At 52.7% G+C, this 20,405-nt stretch overlaps 1 protein-coding gene across 8 annotated transcripts in view; it reads right to left on the bottom strand.

The window, feature by feature from the left end:
- The window catches only part of SGSM1 (small G protein signaling modulator 1), a 76,168-nt gene that overhangs the window by 15,078 nt on the left and 40,685 nt on the right, over positions 1-20,405 (bottom strand). For 2 of the 8 annotated variants that reach the window (XM_042852377.2, XM_042852382.2), the window contains 14 exons: positions 18,061-18,223; positions 16,508-16,660; positions 15,778-15,845; positions 14,985-15,130; positions 14,340-14,471; positions 12,332-12,456; positions 10,784-10,846; positions 8,565-8,632; positions 6,845-7,008; positions 5,528-5,657; positions 4,176-4,349; positions 3,082-3,220; positions 1,922-1,986; positions 1,105-1,250 (listed from right to left, as the gene is read on the bottom strand). In XM_042852377.2, the coding sequence (XP_042708311.2) occupies positions 1,105-1,250; positions 1,922-1,986; positions 3,082-3,220; positions 4,176-4,349; positions 5,528-5,657; positions 6,845-7,008; positions 8,565-8,632; positions 10,784-10,846; positions 12,332-12,456; positions 14,340-14,471; positions 14,985-15,130; positions 15,778-15,845; positions 16,508-16,660; positions 18,061-18,223 (1,736 nt within the window). The remainder of the gene's footprint in view (positions 1-1,104; positions 1,251-1,921; positions 1,987-3,081; positions 3,221-4,175; positions 4,350-5,527; positions 5,658-6,844; positions 7,009-8,564; positions 8,633-10,783; positions 10,847-12,331; positions 12,457-14,339; positions 14,472-14,984; positions 15,131-15,777; positions 15,846-16,507; positions 16,661-18,060; positions 18,224-20,405) is intronic. The other 6 variants (XM_042852378.2, XM_042852383.2, XM_042852379.2 and 3 more) reach the window with 6 other exon arrangements.

Raw genomic sequence — 20,405 nt, 5'->3', positions numbered from 1 at the left:
CATAGCATGCGCTCCTTTGGGGGCCGGGCTTGGACACCCAGGGCCTGAAGTTTTTCCAAGGTGCTGAGCACCCCAAACCCTGAACTCCAGCGCTCAGCCTGAAACAAAACAGAGGCACCCGAAGCTAGGGGGCACTTGGGAAAACGCTGGCCTTCAAGGGCCTTCGTTAAGCCAGGCAGGGCCCCTGAGCAGCAGCAGAGGGGAGGAAGATGCGACACAAAAGAAAAAGTGATCTGGCCAAGGTCATTCTCGTGCCTTTGCATGGCCAACAATGCAGCTCCGTAGCAGCAGCCCCGGGGCGGAGTTCGCACCTCCAGCACCACATCACTCAACCCTGCTGTGGTAAAAACACCTGTGCCCCGTCTACACTAGTGATCCCACCATTGCTACCCCTGGCCGAGCTGCCCCCCGGCAGTGGTGTAGGGAAGTCACAGCAAGTCAGAGCGAGGGCTGGAGACAGGGCCATGGTCTAGGTAGGTAGGGCTCCTGGGCTCTGGCACAGAATCGTTATGCAGCCTTGGGCATGTCACTTGACCACTCCGTGCCACTCTTGCAGCATGGTGAACCGGTGATAACAGTGCTCCCCTTCGGGGGGCTGCGCGCCTGAATCAATTCATTATCCTTTGAAAAGTGTTGTGAGACACTTGGGCGTAAAGGGCCATACAGACACAGAGCATATCATTAATGATGACTGGCCAATGCACAAGCGGTGCAATAAATAGAAAATGTAACGGAGGGAAATAAAACAGATGTAGAAGTCAAAAAAGAAAAACAAAAGTGTCAAAAGGGCTTAGGCAGGCATCCCGTATGTTAGCCATTCGATGCGGCTAGGCTTCTATCATGCACCCCACGAGTGCCCTTCTGGGGACCCTGAAGCAACGAACAGCAGACCAGATCTGGATCTCCGGATCCCAGTTGCAGTGGTTCTTGAGCAGTATTACACAAGCAGATACAGCCCTGTACTAACCCACAGACGAGTCGCTGCCGGAGACGCTTACACTGTTGTCATTAACCATTGGTAAAAGAATCACAGAGCAGCTTTGTGTTGCAGTAATTCTTGCCTAGGCCGCGTTCTAGCCGTCCAACTAGAACGCTGGTCCCTACCGTGCTATCCTGCAGGTATTTTTGCCATATCTCTGCAGTCAGTCCACCGCTGGCATTACATGGCAGGTCAGGAGACACAATGTTGTGGTTAACCAATGCGGACAGATGGGTTCGCACAGTGGAGAGATGTCGACAGTACGCCAGCCCTGTCAGGTGGAGCAAGGATTCGTTCAGAACAAAGCACTTGGGCAGCCCCAGAAAACACAGATGGAAGCCCAGAAAAGACCCGGAATGCCAGTGAGTCCGTCCACCTTGGGCCACTGGCCTCCAGTGCCGATTTTCTAGGGCTTTTTCCAGTCTAATTCTAAGAGTCACAAACAAGGGGTCTTCCTCCTTTGGGAGACATTCTCCAGCCAGATACATTTCACTGCCAGGAGGGTTTTCCTGATCATGGGCAAATGGCTGCTACTCTCTTTAGCTCACTGGGCCAAAGCCTGTGATTTGGAGCCCCAGTCACGGAGCAGGACCCCGTTGTGCTAGGGGCCGTGCAAACACAGAACAAAGAGAGTCCCTGCCCCGGAGAACGGACAGTCTGCATTTATATATGGACAGACGGGGGAGTACAAGGAAACAATATTGGTCAGCACGGCGGGCCGTGGTTCTGGCACACGAGCAGCCTAACCCGCTAGTCCCCACACTACGTGCATGCAATTGGTTGACAGCACTGGTGTGTGCACATGCCCTGCGTACGGTATCAGCCTGATTCCCTGGGCCAGCTCTCCTCTCTGTCACAAGCCCACTGAAGCCAAGCCGCAATGGAGAGGAGAATCTGAGCCGGCCTATCTTCGAGGTTCAGATGGAGGAAGAGAACACTCACAGCCATAGAAAGCCCGGGAGAGGATCTGGTATTTCATGTTGTCACACAGGAGCTTTAGTGGGGTTCTGCCAAGAGAGAAGAAAACCAATCCGATACAAGAGAGGAATGGCCCCCATCATGGCCCCAGCCATCACGCAGTGTCCTGGCCCACCCCACAGCCCCAACTGCTCATGTGCAAACACCTGGAAATGCAGCCTCTCCTCAGTAATTCTATCACAGAGCAACCTGCCCCGCTCTGTGACCCTGGTTTGTTCACCCCGCGATAATTGTTCCATGCTAGAGGTGGGCATCTGCTAAGCAGGGAAGGGAGAGAAGGGAAGAGCCAGGAGGCTCGGGTTTTTTACAATTGATCAAATGTTTTGTTCATTCTAAGTTTTCTACTCCCACTGCCTGACCAACGCTGACCCGCGAGGGCTGGCTGGGCTTGGGAATAAGGCAATTTAGAATCAATGTGAATATTTACCGATGGGGAAACTGAGGCAGAGCACATAAAACTGGGATTTGCAAAGACCCCCACGGGAGTCAGGCACCCAACTAACTCCCTCAGTCTCGTCAGAAAATCCCAGCCTACACTACCTGCCCAAGGCGGCAATGGGAATACATAGGAGAGCTGGGATCAGAAACAGGGAATCCCAGCTCCCAGGCCTGTGCTCAGCTCACTAGGCCATGCCTGTGAGGAGATTACTGTACCACCATTAACCCATTCCGGACAGTCACTCCCATGACAGGATGAGCCCACTTAGGACACAGTCATTTTGCTGCTGAAGACTTTTCACTTCTACTTGGGCTACAAAACTGCCTTCAGGTCCCCACTGCAAATGAAGGGTTCCCCACTTTTAACATCCACCCACGCCCCACCTTGGGAACCCAAACTGGCCTCAAAGCCCTTTTCCATTCCTAAGTGCCAGCCTGAGCATCCCAGCCTGAGGATTTAAACATCCAACGAAGGTGTCCCCATTTGAGCAGTAGCCGAGGGGGGCGGACACATGCCCTGGAGTCTGACCTAGCCCCGACTTAGAAAATGGGCCCAATGTCTCCCCCATCACTGGCCGTCAGTCACACTGACGCGCTCTGGGGATCTCAGCTTGGTTCCGGTGCATGCATTCCTGCTGTTGGGACAGGCAGACCGGCCACATTAACACGGCTTCCATTGGTTGTACCTTTCATGGTTGCAGCCGTTGGATGGGCCACCATCGGAGGAGCTATTCTGGGAGCACGAGGAGCAGGAGGACTTGCGGGTGCTAGGTTGCCACATGGAAGGCAGGCTGCTGGCTGGTGTGTCGATCAGCTCCTGGGGCACTGCGAGGGCAGGAAAAGACATCACTGAGCAATTGTGATAGGAGATAGATGGCTCACACGCCAGATGAGAGAGAGAGAGGGGGACAGGAAAGTTCTGATTAGAGAGATCAATAACCCATGGTCTTCCCAAGCAGATTGTATTAAACCACATGGGTCTGCTGCCAGCCAATCACATTGCTGAGTAGTGATGCACTAGCAGGAAAGGAAAGATCCAGGGTAGCTCTGGTGCATTCAGTCAGCTTGCTTGGGACGGCTGAATGCTGAAAAAGACCCAGGGACCATAGGAAAAAGGGAGGATATCAGAGTCATGCCTGAAGAAGAAACAGTTTGATTAAGATGCTGCAAGAGGTTAACCAGGGCAGCGCAGGCAGGCCGCTCCCGGGATGTTGTCTTTTGCTCAAATCTCTCTGGGCGGGCTTTGAATGGTCACTTGCAATGGTTTGGGTTTGAGATCGTGAGCAAATTTAGTCTCCTGCGTGTTCCCAAGTAATAGGCCAACCAGAGGCTAGCATGAGCGTCCTGTTCAGAGAGCCCTGCACACTCTGGACAGCCTCCCAGCAGCTCTGCTGCTGTTCTAGCACGACCATGCCCTGACGCTCAGCTGCCATTTCTATCTGGGGCCTCTTCTGAACGATAAAAAGCGATAATCCAGTTCATTTGCACGTAGGAGCTAAGAGAGGGTAGGAATTCAGGCCTCCAGATGGCAGAGGCTTGTGCATGCCCCCTCGGCACCTCCTAACCCTCCCTGCTTGTCGTTCTTGAGCAGCTGCTAGCGTTGGCGATGGGCACCAGGCGAAGGGATACGAGGCCTCCCCAAGGCCTTCTCCCTTCTGAGAACTCAAATCAGGAAAACTGTAACCCAGACGGGGCTGCTGAGCCCAGCACGCAAGGATCCACAAGTGACAACATGGCCCAGGCAGCAAAATGAAAGTAACATGGGTGACAGCAACATTACGCTGATGCGGTTCAGTCCATGGCGCAGTGAGGGGTCTGGCCGGGAGGCTCAGAGAGCGTTTGGGGATCACCACAATCTTGCTTGTAGCAGGAGTCCTCGGGGTCATCTCCCTCCCAGCGGCGCCAGAGATTGCAGGGGAGGCAAGGAAAGGACGAGAATGACTGGTTACAGGAACTAAAGACGTGGAGACAGGGCAAAGGCACAAATGCGTGAGGGGAGGAAGAACCCGGGCAGGAGTTAGAGCCTTAGGGGGAAGTCCTATATCATGTGACAGAGGAAGATACCCCTGCCAGAGGAGCGGTCAATCATTCATTTAACGGTGAACTCCCTGCGTGAGGGAACGGTACAGGAGGGTTTGAAACAAAGCGATAGAAAGGGGCGTCTCTTCCCTTTGTTTTACTTTTAGGCTATGTCTACACTAGCACTTTTGTTGGTCGGGATGTGAAAAAACCACCCCCCTGACTGACAAAAGCACCGATGTGGACAGTGCTATGTTGGCGGGAGATGCACTCCTGCCAACACAGCTCCCGCCACTCGCTGGGGGTGTTTAATTACGCCAGCAGGAGCGCTCTCTTCCACCAGCTACAGCGGCGCAGCCGGCCGTGGTGTGGTCCAGTATAGACAGAGCCTTAGGCAGACTTCTTCTGTGCCTCAGTCACACACAAGTTACTGAGCAAGATACAGGAGTAACCGAGTGAAACTCTCTGGCCTCCATTACACAGGAGGTCAAACGAGATGATCTAATGACCCATTTCTGTGTCAAGCAACCCAATAGGATCATCCCCACCTGCTCCGGGGAGGAGGGGGTGGGGCAAAGTCAGCTACGCCAGTGTGAATTTTCTCACAGGACATGGTTCTCCCCTCTTTGTGCTGCTGGAGTAGCACAGAAGGGACCGAGGTCGGCCCAGGATCTGGCCCATTGGGGTTAGTGAAGTGTTTCCTGATTTGCACCAGTGCGAGAGAAGTAAACAGGATTCCCAGTTAACACATTCCTGGCCACCTGCTTTTTCAGCGAGAGTGCCCAGAAAGGCTCGTGAACGCAGCCAGAGCAGGCTCTCGGTCAGAGTCCGAGGAATATTTGGGGAAGATTCTTTGCAACATTCACGGAGCTCTCTTGTACGGGGGCCTGGGGCCCTTCTCCAGCTATGAGAGCAAAGGGTTCACTGCTGCCCTCTTTACTGAGCAACGGGTAAATCCCAGTGATGTTGAGAAGGCAATTCTCCCTCAGCCAAACCCTGTCTTGGAAAGGTTTTCAGCAGGGACTTGTGCTGTGCATTTCCAGCAGTGCTGGCGTCGGGCTATTCCCACTCCAGCAACAAGCAACGCTGCATGTCATTACTGAGTGCACCTACCAAACTCTGACTGCGTGCCGGGGTAGATTATCCGGAAAACGTAGTCCGTGGCTTCATCATCTTCCTTATCAGATGCCGACTCGGAAGAGCCCTGGGGACTTCGCTTTCTCAGCTTTGGAAACACCTTCCCCTACATAAATAAGAACTCCTGTTTACAAAGCCAGGCTATGTGTTTACATTCAGGGCAACCTCAAATGCCACTTTGCCACTGAAAAGATTGTCTAATGCAAGAACACACATGCCCTCCCGCTGACCTAGGAGTTCACACATCTGCAGCACTCGCTTGGCTGGAAGACCCCCGTGCTTTTGATTACATTCACACAGAGAGAAAAGTTTACCCCCGAGGTAGGAGCTATGATACGAGCTTGTACCAAAGTCTCTGAAACAGCAGAGCCCCGGCCACCATAACTTGCATACAGAGATGGGGTTCATAGAGCCTGCAGATCCCAACATGCAACGTGGCCAGACTCCTCGCTCGAGACAGGGCATCGCATGCGAAGACCAATTGCTAGGTCTGTTGTAGGGCATCAATATACCCGTGTGTTAAGGTAAGAGCATCTGCGACCTGCTTTATGTTATGCAAGTTAGATGTGACCCTCCGGCTGCAGGAAAACTGCCCAGTAGCATAAGACAACAGGCAGAGCCTGGTCACTCCCATCTTACATGAATTTACTAAGTAAGGGGGAAATACATCCCTGTCCAGAAGGGCCGCTCAAGGTAGCACAAGTTCCACTTCAGCCCTCCAGGCTGAAGTGGGACCCAGGTCTGCTGCTGGCCTTCTGGTCCAGGGGTGCATTTTACCCAGGGTACTGACAACTGCATGGATAGGAGTCTTGGCCTGAAATAAAGTGACACCTGTTGTATTCAGCAAGCTCCTGTGGGGACTGCTCTTTCTTGGTGGCTGTGGTTGCTGGACAATGTGTGAGCTCGGGTGTTTTCCTGCACTGCAGTTAGCCCGCACTGTGGCCCAGGAATATGTGTCCAGTAGCAGGGTACATTTATAAAGGGACGCACTGAGATATAAGGTTTCATTTTTCGTAGGCTGCAGGTTCCCCTCTACTGCATGACCTTCCTTTCTACAGGGGGTGCAGATCACGTCACCACCCGCAACTCCTGTCCAGTGCTGGGCTTCTAGTGTGCTTGGCTCCAGAGGTATTCACACCCTGGGATTTTTCAACTGTAGCTGCCACTAAGTCCGGGCAGGTACCACTCTGCCGCACCAGCACCAGCACCAGCCAGGAGCCCACGTCGGCGAGGGGTGAGAGCACAGTTACTGAGCCTTTGCATTCCAACCCACACTTCAGCCAAGGTTCCTACCTTCCCCCTCTGTGACCAAAGAGGTGGGTCCAGCTGTCCATGAGGGAGGAGACCATTTTCTAGGCAGGACAGAAACTGAAGCAGGTGCCCTCCTTTGGGGAACCTGAGCGGAGGCCTCTGAATTCCATCCTGACTCACCAAAACTACTGTCCCACCGCTGTCTACTATTAGCAACAGGAACGAAAGCAGAGAAGATACACAACACAGAAGTTAGGGAAACAGGTGCCAGGGGTAACCCTACCCATGTGAAACCCCAGGGCCCAGCACAGTGGAGCCATCCAGAGACGCTTCCAGGGGAGAAATAAATACAGAACGTGTACATGCAGCTCCAGGCCACGAGTTATCGGAACTTTCCTCCCACAGGTGGGAATCCATCCCAGGCAGGAGGCCTAGGCACCACTAGAGCCCCACGTAAACTCATAGGCTCTGCACTAGGGGGAAATTCACCCCTACTGAACGCGTGGAAAACTGCCTGCAACCACAAACGCTGTGGGGCTGGTGTGCGTATTACTGCACCTACAGGGGTCAGTAGGGATGGTTAATGACAAATCAGCTGAGCCGAGATTAACACGGATTCAGACAAAATTCCAGCTGTGCAGGCCTGGGATTTGCAATTATAAACCTGGCCTGAAATGCCAGCAGGGAGTTTGTTTCTGTTCCCCTGCGTAGGTCTCTGTCCCTAATGAACGTAATGCAGTGATTCTGCAGGAAACGTGATCTCTAGCAGGAGAGCGTTATTGCTGTTAGCACTCGGGCTGTTAGTATGATGATGACTGTTGCTGTTTCATGGCCACCATGTGGAGTGCTGTATAAAACAGGTGAGACAAGCACAGACCAGCCAATCACACCTCTCAGCAATGACAGACCAAAGGAGTCTCCTAACACAGTCGGCCCAGGTTGCGTTCACTTGAGAAGAGGAAGGGAACCTTCTCACACAATATACATTTCTAGAGAAGGTCTTAAAGCACTTTACTGATTAAATATAAAAGGCACCACTGTAATGCAGCCACCTGTACGGTGGACAGCGGCAGCCAACTGGTTTACTGCACCCTGAACAACAGGGAGTAGAGGGCAACTTTTGCCACTGGGGCAGAAAACGTATTTACATTTGTTATGATAGTGCTTGGCAGCCCCAACTGGGCTTGGGACCCGGTTGTGCTGCGCACTGGGGAGACAGTGTAAGGACAGGCCCTGCCCCAAAGCCTGCACATTCTGAAGAGATGGGACACAAAGGGAATATTGTTACTCACATTTTACAGATGAGAACTGGAGCCCAGAGAGACTGAATGACACCCAGGGAGGCTATGGCAGAGCCAGCAACAGAACCCAGGTCTCCCGCGTCCCAGCCCGTCGCCTTAACCACCAGGGCTCTTCCCTCTCTAGTTACACTAGGCCCAGGGGTCCAATCCCGGAACCCTCTTCACAAAGTGCCAGAGAGTCGTCGCTGCCCAGCCCAGCAGGCAGGCCCTGCTTTTAAGGTCCCCCCTGGAGGAGCCCCGTAAGAGCAATCGCACAGAGCTCAGTTCATCTACCTTGGGAGCGTGAAGGAGCGACTCAAGCAAGCTGGGATTTGAACCAGTGATTCCACAGAAACTAGGTATTTCAAGACTTGTCCCGGGCGCTCTCTGCCATCATCACATTCTCCAGGTACCTGCTGCAGCCCTCTGCGAGCAGATGGCACAAGCTGCCCTGGAGAGAAAGCAATGCCCGCCTCCCTTACCCTGCTGGTGACAGTGCAGGTAGACGATCTCCTCGAGGCGAATGGTCATGGCATAGTCCCAGTACACACTGGAAGGAAAGAGGAGAGAGGCCCCGGTCACTCAGCAGCGTCCTACGCCCCACAGGCTTTCAACCGTCAGAGAAGCCCCTCCGGCCATGCAACTCGACAGCACCTTCAAAGCCATCCGATGGCAAGAGTCCGGGCCCAGTCTTCCGTGGGTGTAAAGGGCACAGACCCAGGGGAAGCTGCTCCCATTTACATTGGCTGAGGATCTTGCCCTGCGGATCACCAGAACCCCCCTGACCCAGCCGGGAGCTATGGAGGGACATGGGGGATGTGAGCAACAGCAAGGCGCCTGCCGTGGGAACAGCTTGGGGCAGTGGGAACGTCCCTGCAGAAATGCCTTGGGCCACTTCTCTCTGGGCTTCCTAAGTAGTTCAACAAGACTGAGCTGTGTTAAACCCGGGTCTGCTAAACCCACTGCTGCCTCAGCATCCTTCCCCGTACATGGTCGCACGCATCAACCATGTGTGCGGGGAACGCGCACTGCACTGTCGGGAGCCCTGCACAGACCCTCTCTCTGAAGCGAGCCCCATACTGGGAAACGAGTAGCAGTGTGCTAGCCAGTGCATGTAGGTTACGCCCCCCATATTGATAGGTATTATGGGCATGGAATTAGTGGGGGGGCCGAATGGGGGGGAGTAATCATGCTAAATTGTACTCAGCGTCTTCTTGCTCCCTTATGCTAAGGCATATATCCCAGGATGCATTGGGGCACAGAGCTCAGCACTTGGCCTAGGCAAATAGAAAAACTGTCGCGAGCTAGATGGACGCGCGCTATGAAACAAAGGTCCAGCGTGGTATCATGGAAGCTGCATGAATCCTTTGCGTTCGGGTGTGGCTCCAGGCCCCCTGACGTTTGGAATTGAATATCAGGTGGGAAAGTACACAGAGGCATCCAGGACAAAGCTGGCACAAGCTGGCCAGTTCAACCTCAAGTGCTGTGACCAGTGCAGACAGCCACGCTACCCAGAGGGCAGCACCCCTTCTGCGTAAGGCAGACGGAACACCCCGGGTGAATTTGCCTCCTGGGAAGGAATGGTGCTGTATTAACTCTTTCCTGTACTGTGCTCCTTTGTCTTCAGACAATACATGTGGCTGGGCTTGGGTATTTGGCCTCTTGAATATTTTCAAGAGCGAACCGCGAGGTCATCAAACCGTCGGCTGCCCCTTTTCATCAACAGGCCAAAGGGGCTGAGAACGGGGAGGAAGGGAAATGGTTTCTCATATTTACGCTCTCGTTGTTCTTAGCGGCAGAACCCCCCAATCACACCAGACACGTCATGGAGGACACAGCTTGACAAAGCCTGAACACTGCTTTCTGCCAGCTGGCCGGTTTGAATTTGGCTCTTAAGCAGAGGAAGCCAAAATCCAACTCCCACCCAAGCCAGAGCAGAACCTTCCTCCTCTGACCCCTGAAACCTCCTGTCCCCTCTGCTGGGGAAGCTTCGCCTCCACGGGGGGGGGGGGCGGGGGGGAGGGAGGGAAGAGGGAGGAGAAGAACGAAGCCAGCGCGCTTACATCCCAATTAAGTCTAATAGGATCTGAGAAGTGTCCGGGCCCCTGCTGGCCGTCTGTGGAGGGAAACTTTCACCGGGCTGCTGAGCTCCTGGGCTCACCCCAGGGGCCTCGGTGCTTCCTGTGCTTCCACAATGACACTTCTGGAAAGTGGCTGAACAATTTTTCATTTTAAATTTCCTTCACTGTTGCTTTTAAGGAAAACACAGAACGAATGTCAAGTCGAGTCCTGCAGGCCACAGTCCTCAGCCTGATCCGAGGGGATCAGGGTCGGGGGACAGCTGATTGACAGGGCAGGGCCTGGCACAGAGATCACAAGAGGAAATGGACATGGAATAAAAAAAACAACCCTGTAATGGGTCCATCAAAGAAATGTTTCATTTTCTTCTCTCAAAGACAATGCCTCAGAGAAGGCAGTTTCATTTCCAGGGAGGACCTGGTACAGGATGAAATCTCTATCCAGTTCTTTAAGATAAGGTCCAGGTTTTCAGCAGCAATAGCTGTCATTTAGAAAAGCTGTGCTTAAAAAACAAAAAAAAAGTGCAGGCATTACAGCCACCCTGTGAAAGGCCCAGAGAAAGACGAGGGGTGTGGGTGTATGTGTGCAACTGCAAAACCACCCCAGAAAGAGGCATACTTACTTCGTGGTTTGACCTCTCTCTCTCTCTCTCTTGCCTGGACACTGGGAAATTTTAGAAATTAGCCTGAGGACCAAGTCAAGAACTCAACAAAGCAATACAGAGATGAAAAGAGGATTACAGCAGGGTGCCAGTCATCCCCGCCAGCAGCATAGAGAGACCCCCCCCAAGAGTACACGGGGGTGAGAGTGGAGATGCCAGAAAGAAAGGCAAAAAAGAGAGACAAGTATAGAAAACAGACAAAAATGAAAATGAGTTACATGAACAATTATGTTTATCTCAGCCCAGGGGACAATGCTCAGTTATTTCTGCCCCTGGGTTTCCTATACTATTTATTTAGATGATTCTCTGTTATGTTTCAGGAGAACTGATCTACTGCTGGAAAGCACTTGGGAATTCTCTTAATGGTTATTGTTCAATACAAGCTGTTATGCTTATGTCAATAGCGAGCTGCTGGAAGGAACTTTTCTGAGCGGCCCGAGGCCTGCAAAGGCCTGGCCCAGTTTGTTAACGTTAGTTTGTAAAAGGGAGTGTTGCAGTCAAGAAAAACGTCCCCAACACACATGGCAGATTCCAATATCCACTTCATCGGGGAATGCTACCCTGAGGGGAGCTCGGAGCCCATGAACGGAAATGTGCCAGAGACTTCCTGGAGTCCACTAGGGACTTTGCTATTGGTTTGCTATGGTGGTGCTCAGATACAACGGGGTGGGCAGCAGGATAAGGTCTAAGAGAGAGAAGGAAGAGCTACCAGCCTCAGAGCCATGTCATCCCCTTGGCCTCAACACACCTCAGCCTCTCCTGTGTACATGACCCATTGCCCAGCGTTGTTATTCTGGAAGCTGCTTGCATCTTTTCTCCTTGCACATGGACTTCCCTGTTTATCTGCTCTGTGACTCCCTAGATCCATCAGCAGCATTAACAGCCCCCCAAAAGATACTGTGAAGAGCACACCACGCCATCAGCAGCATTAACAGCCCCCCAAAAGATACTGTGAAGAGCACACCACGTCTCTCCCTGGGAAATCACTCAGAGGGCAAGAAAGCAAATTGTTCCACACCCTTCAGCATAAACAGTCTCTCCGATTCGACCGGCTGAACGCGGCCCTCAGGAGACGGATTCCTTAGCAACGTCTCCTCTCTGTTCCCACAGCCCCTTCCTGCTCTCTGCCCCCGAAGGCCAATTGCTCTCTCTGTTATTGTTTTCAACTCCTGCATAATTGCTCTGTTCTGCTCAGGTGAGCATTTCCTGAATAGGCTGGGTAAAAACTGGCACTCACCCAAAGCACTGAACTGGATTCCCCAGGAGATTCAGATGAGGGCTTTTCCCTGTTTACATTATACCTCTCAGAAAGCAAGAGTGAATTCAGACGTCAGCTAAACATCTGGGACCTGCTCCAAAGCCCACGGAGCTCTGTGGAAGGATCCCCACTGACCGCAACAGTTGTTCCATCAGGCCTTTTAGAAGCACCTAACATAACATTTTTGCCTTGAATGGTTCATTTCCCTCTTGTTCTCTGGCCAACAGGCTTGTGCATATAGAGCGAATCACCTTTTCTCGTAGTCCAGATCTCCCACAGAACCGTTCATTAGCTGGTTGGGGGTCCATTTCAACGTCATGATGTCTGCAGTCTGATGAAGGGACAAGTACCCCGGGATCGCCTCCATGTCGTCTCTCTTTACAAAGAGAACAGAGACAAATTACATTACTGGCCCGCAAAAACAGCACGGGCGACACTGCAAGGGCCTGGCTCTTGGGATCAGCGTGGCTCCAGTCTGCTGAAAGTACTGCTTCACCGACCACGCACCCTGGCACAGCTCTGCCCAGCACCCAGGACCGTGCGCACTTCCTGATCCAAGCACCAGGAAGGGGGATGTAAAACTGTTCATGCAGTACTGATCTGCTCGCATGAAACATCACCGCAAACCTGGGCTGGTCGGAGGGCTGGGGGCAGAGCCTCAGTTGGGGAAAACTGTCACAGCTCCAGTGAAGCAGTTTTATCTCACTCCCCTTACAGCCAAAAACGGCCAGAAAGGCAGACTGCCGAGCTGGAGGGGACTTTTGTGCTAAAGAAGTGAGCCCCACATCCTGCCCTAGTTCCCTCCCCCAGATCTAGGGCTTAGCAGTCCAGACCCAAGCATGCGCACTAAAATCCCTGCTCCCGGAAGCCACGGCCTTGATCCTCTAAGGGGTTAGGATGGCGTGGAAGGGCAGGGCCCAAACTCCACAGGGTCAGCGCTGCAGAACATAAGGCGAAAAAATCGGAACTGCGGCTTCCACCTCCGAGACCGTCCCCGCAGAGCTGGGTCACAGACTCACAAGCACCGTACCCCCTAGAAAGGGGCACTCCCTTCATTACCATGCTCTGGTGGCGCCACTGGAGGAGCGTCAGTCTCATTAACAGATGGACCCGACGCTTGGCTCTGTTTGCTGGGCTCAGGACAGAAGGACGGGCAGACCGTGACCTCTCTCCTCTCCTGGCTCTCACCATTAATGCTCCGTGACAGGCCTTCAGAAGTTAGCAGTGAACGTTCCTCAAGCTAGCCTGGCAAAAGCCTGATCTCTAGTCACGCAGCTCAGGGTTTATCTTCTCCTTCCCTTGGGAGCCGTTCTCAACACAGCCCTCTCTGCCTGCATCCGGCTCCGAGCTGTGGGGCCCACTGCAAAAGCGGAGCTCCCCCACAGGAACGCAGGGTGAGGAAGGATGGCAGAGACACGCTACCCAGCTCTGCAAAGTTGTAGGGCTTGCACCAGGAAAGGGCCCAACTTATCCAAGCGGGCCCCCCACAGTCACCTCTCACCCTGGGCTTGCCATGCCTCTTCTAGCCCAACCCCCCACTTTCGCTATAGGCTGTCAGCTGTGCAGTGTGAACTCCGGGCTCTAGCTGCAGCCACTGGATTGCTCCACTGCAGCACCCCCCGTGTCCCCCACACGTAGCCAATCTGCTGTGCAAGGACACACACCGACTGCAGTGCTGGGGAAGGAATGGAGACAGCTCGTCGGGCCTGCGTGCCTCTGGGCGAAGAAAAAGGGGACCAGTTCCTAGTCAAAGGAAAGCAGAAGTCCCCCCGCTTCTAGCAGGAGGATCCCCATCTCCTTAGCTTTGAGAAATGGAGCTCAGCTATTTCAGTTCCCGAATTATGCACTTGTCTGTCACCCTTTCTCCCAGCCTGGGGCCGGGCTGGATAAAAAGAACAGAGCAGTGTTTTTAAGTACAGATTTGCAGTCACAGAAAGGTCTTGGATTCCTTTATCCACTAGCTGTAGCAGTACAAGGGTTATGCCCCTTGTGGGATGCCTGCCTCCATGTGGCAACACACACACACACACACACACACACACACACACACACACACACACACACACACACACACACTCTCTCTCTCTCTCTCTCTCTCTCTCTCTCTCTCTCTCTCTCTTCAGCAGGTCTGACGTTCCAGCTAGCAAAGACGGGGGTGACACCCACTAGCCAGTACAACCAGGAGAGCAACTTGGCGTTAAAGCAGCCGTGTCCCACGTTTCACCTGCTTCAACCTTTCCTCGCACACAGGCTACTTACCGGCTGCACCAGGACGTTGTTTTTGCCGTAGAGTAGCGTGGCTCTGGAATTCTGATGCAAAGACTCCACATAGTCTCTGGCAGACAGTGACGGCCGGTCGTCCATGCTGCCACTCGAATGCCTTTTCTGAATCTAGAAGGGACCGGCACAGGACAGCTCTGTGAGCGGATTTCACCGCCTCCAGCCCCAGGAGAGCCCAGCATGCAGAAGGGCTTCAGGCCCACCACAGCAAGAAGGGTCACTCTCTTTTCTTTGTCTTTTTCGCCCTCTAGGTCACCAGTCTGACACTAGCCAAGGTCAGCCCTGAACCCATGGTATGCCCAGGGCTGCAATTCATTTGCATGAAATGCAGCAGACTGCAGCTGCCTTCATTTTTAATGTGGAGTTGCCCCCCCGAGAGATCTCCGAACGCAGTGCTCCATCTTGCTCCAAGCAGCCAGTAGCCTCCATAGGCTGCGTTTTGGATCCTGCTGGAAGGAGCCTGTTGTTGCAATGATTAATTTACACTTCTCCAGCCTCTCTCATTTGCAGAGCTCAGTGCACTTCGCAAGCCAACTAGAGAAGCTTCAATACCCGTCTCACCCCCCTCACCACAACGGGAGCCAAGTGAGACACAATCCACCCCAGCTGTCCGCCAACACTCACACAGAGAGCAGGGCGCTTAGTGGGAGAGTCCTGGCGACAGTGTGAGCTGTGAATGCGATGCCTCTGAACGAGTTCGTCGGCGGAGGGGTCAGTCCAGAAGTGATCCGCTGTCTTCATCTTGGTGTACTCCAGCGCGCAAGGCCCCACTGCACAGGGGGGAGATTTAAAGACCAAGCAAAGGGCAGAATCATCGGGCAACATTCTCCCTCTTGGATCCTCACAGTGAATGCCTCAACTCCGACATTTTGGGAACAGAGACGGTGCATCCCAGGAACCCGAATGTGACACCAAGAGACACAGCTCAATTCCTGGCCTGCTCCAGGGGCCGTGCAGCGGTGTTCTGGCCGTTGCTCAGGCTGGGTTATAAGGTGACTAACCAGCTGTACAGGATACTATCTTGTATAATGTGTGTAACCCCAAGAATAAATCCACAGCTCTGAGCGTGGGAAGCCGTGCTTAGGTTACAGCATTCCTTCCAAGTCTTCATTTGAAAATGGTACTTGGGCACATGGAAGATATATTAATGGTCAACACTTCAATAGCTAAGAGAACCAATGGCAGCAGCTATCCAGCATATGCCATTGGTGGCCAGTCGGCAATTATTTCGAGTACGGTAAGAGTTCTTTTTAAATGTACTCACGTAATTCCATCTGCCCACCCCAGCTGCGGCAAGACCCATTAAAAGTCTGTCGAGTTCTCATGAAAAGATGGTATTGCGAGTATGCAAGAGGGGGAGAAGGGGGGTGTCTGCCTGCAAAGTCAGCTCTGAGACTAGGTTAAAAGATAAAGTTACCCAATAAGGAAGCAAGAATTGGTCCATCTACGGGATCCATCAGGAGAGCTTCTTTCTCATAGTATTTACTAGAAGCAAAGAAAAAAAAACATGTTGCTGGCATATGTTCTAAAGACAGACAGGGCTGTTTTAGCCATAAATTGCCCTATTCTTTCTGCTCCTCTGTGCTCTGCCTGCATCTTTCTGCATCCGCTATTGCTGATGAGAAAGGACAGCAGGTCGTTCTCCCCCTCCAGAGTTAGGCAACCCTCCTCCAGCCTCCATCTCCATCTGACACAATCCGTACCTGCCCCTGCCTGCCCCAAACTAAAACATTAGGAGCCCCAATGCTCAGGGTCTCTAGGGTGGGCGATGCCCAGGCAGAGCCTGGCCCCTGGCGTTCTCTCGCTGACAGCAGGACTTAAAGACTAAATGAATCCTGCTGGCCTAGTACTAAACCCCTCTATTTCAGCAAGTGTGTGGGGGAGGTCACTGAGTCACAACCCTTGACTACCCCATTAAGAACAGGGTCTGAATTGCAGATCCTGGGCCATGGCTGAGCTGAAAGAGAGAAAAAAAATATTGCTTTGTGCTGGTCCTATGGTGCCTTCTGATCAGCGAGGCACAGGAAAGTGAAGCCAGCAATACTGCCAGCCCCGCCCAGCCCAGCTCAGCCCAGGGACGTTGGCTTTACAGCGGGCACGGCTGGGGAGCAGCTAAAAGGAAACAGCTGGCCCACACCAGCACTCACCTGCTGTTTTCTACCAGGTAATGCACGATTTTATCCAGGACCTTTTCGAAGAGGGCTGTGCGGATCCAGAGGTGCTTGATGGCCTGGGGAGACAGGTTCGGCAGCTTCTGCACTTTGCGCACGTTCTCCTGGACGCCTTGTACCTGGTTTCGTCTTCAGAGACACAAGGCAGAATACAGCATTGCAGACTTCCCTTCCAAACCAGAGCAGCGTGCTGAGCCATGGGCAATGGGCTCCCTGCTCCACCACTAGTGCAGGGCTGGCCCACCTGCCCTGCCCCGCCCCCATGGGCAGCTAACACCTGGCAGGTTGGCTGCCTGGTGTTGGCTGCCTGGTGGGGAAAGCCCATGGGAAAGTCCACCTGTGCTAGGGACCATCACTTGGTGACAGATCTCTGCAGCTGGTCCTTGTGCTCTTCTCGCTCCTCCTTTCCAGGGAGCCTGGGTCAGAGTTTTTAGACGTGACCTTGTTAAATTAAATGACCAGTTATAAAGAAATGGAACTGAGACAATACAAGGGCACCCCAAGAACAGCTGCTGACTTAGGCCCTGATTCAGCAAAGCACTGAACAGGCTTGGAAGGTTTCGATTTGTATCGGTCCGTGTCGGCAAACATCAATTTCACCGTACACACAAACCAATGAAAAACTATTTCCATCAGTAATCAGCAACATTTACGGAGAGGCAAAGAAAGAAAAATGCTGTTTGAGAACTTCTTAGAGTTTGATTTAAGAACATAAGTACGGCCATCCCAGGTCAGACCAATGGTCCATCTAGCCAAGTACTCTGTCTTCTGACTGTGGCTATTAACTTTGCAATGTGATGTTGACATTTGTGTTTCAATGGTTATAAAGCTTTAACTTTACGAATCTTAATGTATATGGTCATTAAATGATTATTGTCTATTCCCCCCACCAACTTCCCACAACCAGGAAAATGTAAATCGATAAGAATAGAAAAATGCTTTAAAATAACATTGCTATTATCCACTGAAATAATAAAATAAATACAAATCAAACTGTGCCAAGCCTGCACGTAAGCAAGTCCAGTCGAGCACCCACACGCCACAGGTCTCCAAGCTCCATTTTTGAAGGCGACTCTGACACTTTGGGGCCTACGTCTCATTGAGAGGCTCTAGGATTTGGGCCTAAGTGCTTTGAACACAATCTTTGTAAATCCTTCTTGACCAGCTTCTGGGGAATGTTTCTGGTTTTTGTCGCCACTGAGGCTCCAGAAAGCAGATGGCCTCTTTACAGCCCGGGCACTGTACCTCCAGCCTGGTCCCCAGCTCCTCCACCAGGGCCAGGATTCTCAAACGCGGGGACCTCCCGTTAGGCATCTGACTCAGTGACCTGACTGTCAGAGGTGCCCTGCACCTCCAACCCCCACTGGCCTCAGCACCTCTGAAAACCGGGCTCTTGTGAAGATGCCAAAGCAGAGATGTTGGTGGCTAACTTTGGGCCCCCAGGTTTGAATATCGTGGCCCAAGTCTCCACCCAGCACAGGTGCAGCCAGGCAGCACCCAAGGCGCTGAGGCAATGGCAAAAGCCTTACGTGTTCTCGATGAGCTGTTCCAGATCTTGGACCTTTCTAGAAAGATCTTCTGCCGGAGGGAAGCTCTTGCCCACCTTCATGAACAGGGCTGCGATCTTGTTACTGCGCAAGAACCCGGCTGCTCTCCGCTTTAGGCTGTGCAGGACGCAGGCTTCCACGGCAGCTGCAACAAAGCCAGAAGGTTACCCAGCCCATGGAAAGCCCCCCAAACTGCCTCCCCAGGAAACTAACTGGCCCGTCACTCGTTGCCTCGGATGTTTCCTGCAGCATCCGTGGTCTCGCCCTACAGGCGGAAACCTTCCCTGAAAATGAATCCGACTCTCACATTCTGTGCTGCCTAAACAAAGGAAAGATCCAAAGACATGCACGTCTGGCACAGCAGCAGGGACAATCTGGTGGCTATGCCTGCAAACACACCCATTTAAAGAGAACGTATGGGACTTGTGCTGAAGTGAGAACGTGCAGACTTCCTGCCTCAGTGCCGGGAGATGGATTAGACCAGTGGTTCTCAAAGCCGGTCCGCCGCTTGTTCAGGGAAAGCCCCTGGCGGGCCGGGCCGGTTTGTTTACCTGCCGTGTCTGCAGGTTCGGCCGATCGCGGCTCCCACTGGCCGCAGTTCGCCGCTCCAAGCCAATAGGGGTGGCGGGAAGTGGCGGCCAGCACATGTCTATGACTTTTACTAAAAAAACCATGACTAAAACGTAGCCTTAATTATAGGCCAACAGCTGTGGAGAACTGGGAAATTTCTGATATATTTTTATGAAAAATAGGGGTGACTTGGTTTCCCCTCTCACCTTGTATTGTTACCCCTTGAGAGGGAGGGGGTTAATTTTTCTTGAAACAAGACTCGCAATGCAGCAATGAGGGGAAGTCAACTGACGCATGAACCAGCTACTAGAAAGTGAATCATGGGGAGGGGGCAGTAACAAGGCTGCAGAAGTACCAGCCCTTGGGGGCACTGGCTGGTTTTGACAGGGGTCCAGTGGGGAGCAGACAAAGAACTGAGAAGCGTAGCAAGTGGCAGCCGGGAGCTCTCTCTGGCTGGATCCAGGAACTGACATGACACTGACCAGAGGGTGTGAAGGACTCTGGAACCTGCCAATGTGTTCATGAGGAAGATGGATCACCCCAGGTAAGACGGGCATTCATACAAGCTGTGTAAGGTTTCCAAGGTAGGCTTTTGTTCTAAACAAACACCTCGCTTTCCGAAGGCTGGCGGGTCACCGGCGCACCCTGGCATCGCCCCGGAGAGAGAACAGAGCCAGGTGCTGAACTAAGCTCAGGCTTGCTAAGGTGATCAGGGAGTGGCAGGAGGAAATTGAAGCTTAAAGCCCTGGTCTGCCAGGATGGATCAGGGGCCCACCCTGAGAAAGGTGGCGGCTAGAGTGGGGTGCCCCTAGGAGGTCACAAAGTGGTCAACGGTGCAGTTACTTCAGGCACCGTGACAGGGTCAACAGATGAAAAGTGCAGCCAACCCACTGGACGATACACAAGCCCGTTCAGTGCTGCATTGCTAGTAGCAGGCTGGGTTCCCTGCAAGCAGGCAGAGCGTTTCTGTATGTTCAACGGGGGGGGGGGGGGAGAGATTGCTTCCAGCTCTCCAGTTACCCATGTGGCCAGCTCTCACGGACAATTCATTAAGTCCTTGGCATTTATAGGTGTGTTACAATATGAGCAAGAGGCACACGGAAACTGAAGGATTTCCACGGTAATACAGCAAATTGGGCGGTTTTCTAAATACAAATCACAGTTCTCTGAGCTAAGTTGGTTCCTATAGTTTACAGGTAGGAGAGACTCTAAATACATGGACCCCCAGTAAGGCCAGATTGGGTTATTAATTCAATTGGAATGAAGTGGCCTTCTCCCCAGCTTTAGTGACTCACTTTACCAAGGCAACTAGTGACTTGTATTGCAGCAGCTGGTGCACCGCCCTAACTTCTCCAGGCCGATTCCACGTAATACGTGCATGTCCGGTTTTGCTGGAAGGGGATGTTACACACCAAACAAAGCCCCCAGAGAGCGCTAAGGAGAATCTGCCGGTTCCTGCAGCATCCCAAGTGATGGAGGGCACCCCATAAAGTGGTTCACAGCCCTCACGCTGACCCCTGGCAAAGGGGCAAATTAATCCACAGCGACTCCTCAGAGAACAATGCACCTGGACACTGATTTCACTGGCAATTTACCTGTTTGAGCCTCTGGGGATGGGGGAAATCAGGATAGATGGCTGATGTCAAACAAAAAACTTACTCAGTAGGCTGATCAGACTGCTGGAAATTACACAACCCCACCATTCTACAAGCTAGTGACCGGGGTGCGGATGGGACAAGCTTTCTGGCAGACACACA

The sequence above is a fragment of the Chrysemys picta genome, chromosome 15, assembly GCF_011386835.1.
Source record: "Chrysemys picta bellii isolate R12L10 chromosome 15, ASM1138683v2, whole genome shotgun sequence".
Taxonomy (NCBI): domain Eukaryota; kingdom Metazoa; phylum Chordata; order Testudines; family Emydidae; genus Chrysemys; species Chrysemys picta.
The sequence above is the reverse complement of the archived record's forward strand: the minus strand, read 5'-3'. Positions and strand labels throughout refer to the sequence as shown.